Source organism: Lissotriton vulgaris, chromosome 7 (genome assembly GCF_964263255.1).
Source record: "Lissotriton vulgaris chromosome 7, aLisVul1.2, whole genome shotgun sequence".
NCBI classification, from domain to species: domain Eukaryota; kingdom Metazoa; phylum Chordata; class Amphibia; order Caudata; family Salamandridae; genus Lissotriton; species Lissotriton vulgaris.
In genome coordinates, this window is record NC_141695.1 from 72,885,185 (window position 1) to 72,889,859 (window position 4,675).

General features: G+C 38.7%; 1 protein-coding gene across 1 annotated transcript; it reads right to left on the minus strand.

The window, feature by feature from the left end:
• Positions 1 to 1,306: 1,306 nt before the first annotated feature.
• LOC147700782 (olfactory receptor 5V1-like) lies at positions 1,307 to 2,233 on the minus strand. The gene has a single exon (XM_086928488.1). The coding sequence runs from the start codon at positions 2,231 to 2,233 to the stop codon at positions 1,307 to 1,309; it is 927 nt and encodes a 308-aa protein (XP_086784614.1).
• Positions 2,234 to 4,675: the final 2,442 nt, after the last annotated feature.

Here is a 4,675-nt window from a genome sequence, read left to right on the forward strand (position 1 = left end):
TGGTAGATTTTCACTGGAAAGTCTTTGGGGGCCCCCAGTAGGGCGCCCATGGGTGCGAGGCCACCGAATGGCGGCACCAATGGTTCCCCTCTGTTGATCCCTGCACCCAGTGACAGGCACCTTGAGGGGCAGGCCACAGAGTGCAGGGATGAACTGCATCCCTTCATTTCACAAACCGGGCATGAATTTGGCCGGGAGTGCATGCTCCCATCGTGTGACATACGATGGCGACCGAACAGGGTTCGGTTACATCGTACCTGCAGGGCCGTAACCGACGAAAGTAGGTCGGTCGGTCTGTCACAGTTCCAGACCGATGTCGTATCGGAATCGACCCCTATGTGTTCTATACGTTTGCTTTCACAATAAATATGTATTCCAAATCTGAATGCCCCAAATCCACTTAACAAATAGTTGCCTCTTTTTTATCCTGACTTTTTATACTCAAATCGAAAGTCTATTTAATAGATATGATACTTTTAGTTTGCGCTGTCTATTTCTTTCTTTACTGTATTACCCCTTGATTCTTGTATTCCAGTTCCTCCTACACAAGAAGGTATCCAAAGAGCTATTCACTGCTAATAAGATAGCATAAAAAAAGTACCTTGATTAACCTATGTCAGAGACGAGTCAGGTTTTGGGTGTTTTGGAATCCACCAACCTATCATGTACCTCTACTGAAACAGCAGTCTCAGACATTAAGAATTAGGAAATTAAACATAAAAATATGGATCGAAAAAGTGAAAATGCCAGGTGGTGCAAAATACCAGAAAAATAGAAGCATATTTAGACAAACAAAATTATTTAGTTGTGAAAATCTGCATGCACATTGTTTAACTTACACATTTTTTTTATTTTATACAAAGAATAAAAAATATTGTGTTCATGCATTTGAAATGTCCTTGAGTGTTTAACCCCTTCCATGCTGATGACGAACCCCAGCCATCATGCACTACGGTGCTCGTGTGCTGATGACGGCTGGGGTTCGTCATGGCCCGCCCCTGTTCGTTTGTTTACCGCACGGGGGCGGAAACGGGCCAGCAGTGAAGGGGTTAAAACTATGTCTGAGAAATACAACATTTAAAAGGCTAAAATAATGCATATGGGTGTTTTTGGCAAATTATATTTTTAAAAACCATTCTGCTAAATCATTTACAACAACATTGAGCTCTAAAACAGATATCATACACAGTTTGGTATCAATACATCAGTCTACATCACATGCCAAATAGTATTACTACAGTTGCATAACAAATTACTTTCTCTTTCAATTTTAAATCGGTTTGCCACCATTTAAATTATGCAGACTTCACGTTGTTCTCTTTGGTTTTTTTAGAGCATTTTTAAACTCTGCGTTTTTTAAACTGTATATAATGGGATTACACAGTGGTGTAACAGCGACATATGACAAGGACATTATCTTTTTGTGTTTAATTGAATATGTGGCTGTCGGCCGCATGTATGTTGAACAGAGAGATGCATAGAATACAACAACCACAGCGAGGTGGGAGGCACATGTGGAAAAAGCTTTATCCTTCCCACTCTTGGATTTGATTTTCAGAATTGATACTGTAATCTTGATATAAGATATGATGATTAAAATAAATGACATCATTGCTATTACAACTCCATTGATGTAAATGAGTGTCTCATTTCTGAAAGTGTCACTGCAAGAAATCTTCAATAGGGCTGTTAAATCACAGAAAAAGTGGTCAATTGTGTGGGAATCACAGAATGAGAGTTTGGACAATAGCACAATGTGTGGAATTGCATTTAGAAGACCAACTCCCCAGCTTCCAGCGGCCAACCACATGCACACAGCCTTGCTCATGATGGCCATGTATCGCAGGGGATTGCAGATAGCGACATACCGATCATATGCCATGACTGTGAGGAGAAGGAACTCAACAGTTGCCATGCCTAGGAAAAAAAACAGCTGTAGTAGACATTCAGTAAAAGATACTTGTATGCCCCCCAGAAAGAAGTGGGCAAGCAGCTTTGGAAAAAGGACTGAAACATACCAGATATCGAGAAAGGATAAATGTGTGAGGAAGTAGTACATAGGTGTGTGCAGATGTGAGTTTGAATAAATTGTTGCCAAGATCAGAAGATTTCCTACTAGAGTTAAAAGGTAAACCATAAAAAATGCAACAAAAAGTGGAATCTGAAACTGTGGAACATCTGAAAATCCAACAATTAAAAAATATTCAGTGGAGCTTAGATTTTCTTTCTTCATCTATTCAGCACGGCAGAAATGCTAGGAATTGAAGTTACCCTACAAATAAAATGAATACGCAATTGAAGTTAATTGGTTTGTTGTTAGGAAACTTAAGTGCTGAGTGATGTATTGACGTATTTGAGCATAAACATGTGGCACCTTTTCCGACATGATGGTGAACCGTCATTTTCAGTAGCCCATCTACAAAGGGCTAACACCAATGATGTATCGGGTCATCTGTCAGACATGACAAAGCGATAAGAAAACTCCTCATTGATTAGGACACAGTTTTATTTTTCCTCAGGAACTAACGCCTGCAAAGTGCCAAAAGGATTACAACAACAGAGCATTTTGCTGAAGTGCTCTTCAGCAATGGTGTAGGCATCTTTGGCAAAATGATTCTGCTGACATAAAGATATATCAGAGTTATATCTAATCTACTGGGTATGCTTCTCTCACTAACAGAGATGATAACGCTGACAATTCTTCCTGTGAATGTTTTAGAAATCTAATACATTTCATGCATCTGGGTAGCAGTAACATCACAACACCCCTCATTAGAACCTTTTACCAGTTCATGACCATTTGTCCACTTAAAAAACATGAATTTTGAAGCTCAATTTTTACTACCTTCTTCAGCATTTTAGATTTATATTTGCTGCTCCTAATGGCACTTAATAACAACTTCCAATGTATTATCTGAGATCATCACATCTCTTGAGAACATAAAATTGTGTTTACCCTTGTCCCTTGGCTATGTCCTTTAATTTGTATTAGCTTTATATAGTTTTGTTGTTGTACTATACCTCTCTTCTCAAGTCATCAAGTTTGGAAACACATGTAGGTGTTACCTCTTTTGAAAGACCATACAGAAGACCCTACCGACCATTCTCATTATCATACTTTACTCCCATTCCTGTTGGCCAAATTCATATAGAAATAAATAGATTTCAGACTATTCAGAAATCAAGTCCACCTTGACACCTCGAAGTTGGGTTTCTGAGCCTTCCACAGTACTGTAAGTACTCTGCTTCCTGCTACTGATGATCTCAGGATCTGTTGGAACAGGGTGGCTAAGTGCACTTATCCTACATAATTTCTTGACAGCTTTCTATACTGTGTCTGCTTCCCCCTTCTTTCTGTAACTTTCTTGCTTCTTTCTGGTCTTTCTTGTTATACAGAACTCAGGTTCTGGATACCAAAATCTGCTTGCTTTCCATTATTTTAACCAACCTTTCACCTGGAGAGTGTCTAGGGATCGTATTCAAGTTTTGATAATTGAATTTCCCCTCTGGCTGAGTTTTTCTTTCTTTTGGCTTTAGGATTGTTTTTTTTTGCAGACAATTTATGATATTTAAATTGTGTAAAGTCAAACCACATACATCACCACCCATGAATGAATCCAGATAACTACATTCTCTGTTTACATTCTTCAGGAAGACAAACCAAATCATCTATGTTGCACCCAGAGAACCCTCACAAACCCCTATTCTATTCAATTCTATCATGTAGTAACAGTGGCTTATCTTATCATGTTAAAAGAAAGAAGGTTTTATTATATCTGTTCTCTAAATTTGTATTCATGCAAAATACCCTCTTCTCATCTATCAAACGCTAAAGTACTGAAAGTGCCTGAGTGGTACGGGTGATCGACGGCAGACAAAGAGTAACTCCTCCTGGTAAGACCACAACCACCACAAATTTCTTCTAAGAAGACTTGTGTTATCCTACTCATCATCAAGTTTATGTCATGAAGGATCTTGAAAACCTTCACTGCACCAGAAGGTAAAATAGGTGTTTGTGAATCTATCTATTCATATACATTACGAGCCCCTTTAATCCGAGCTAAAGAAATGACAGGGTAATGTTAAATAACATGATAAAAAGCACAGACTAATAGATATCTGGACGTCTTCTCATTGAGAGTTGATTATCATCCTATTCTTATATGCATCAGGCTACAAATGGACTGTAGATTACTACTTAAGCTCCAGACCTCTCTTGTCAGTTATTGTCTGTTATAAAATACACAAGGGGAGCCTCTATGACAATTTACCTTACGATTGACCTTACAATGTGTAACTAGGGACAAATAGAGCAGGCTGGGAGCTTCATGTAAGAGTTAACAGCATGTTATATACATCAATTAACAGTCCATCATTGTAAAACACTAGAAATTAAAACTGTCACTCTCAGTCCCTCTTCACCATCAAAGGTGAGTATGCTAAAAATGGATCAATTATGAACTAGGGAGCAAAACAAACAGACTCCTTGTGGCCCATTGCATGCACAGGAGATGCACTATCATTAAAATCCACCATTTATGGTACCTCCGGAACCCTGCCCAGAATTTAAGTACGGATGTAGATTGCTTCTTTTGGGGACTATATTTCTCAAACCACTGGGATACCTCAACTGCTGAAGAGGTATTGTAGGGTTAATGTAACAACAGAATGTTAT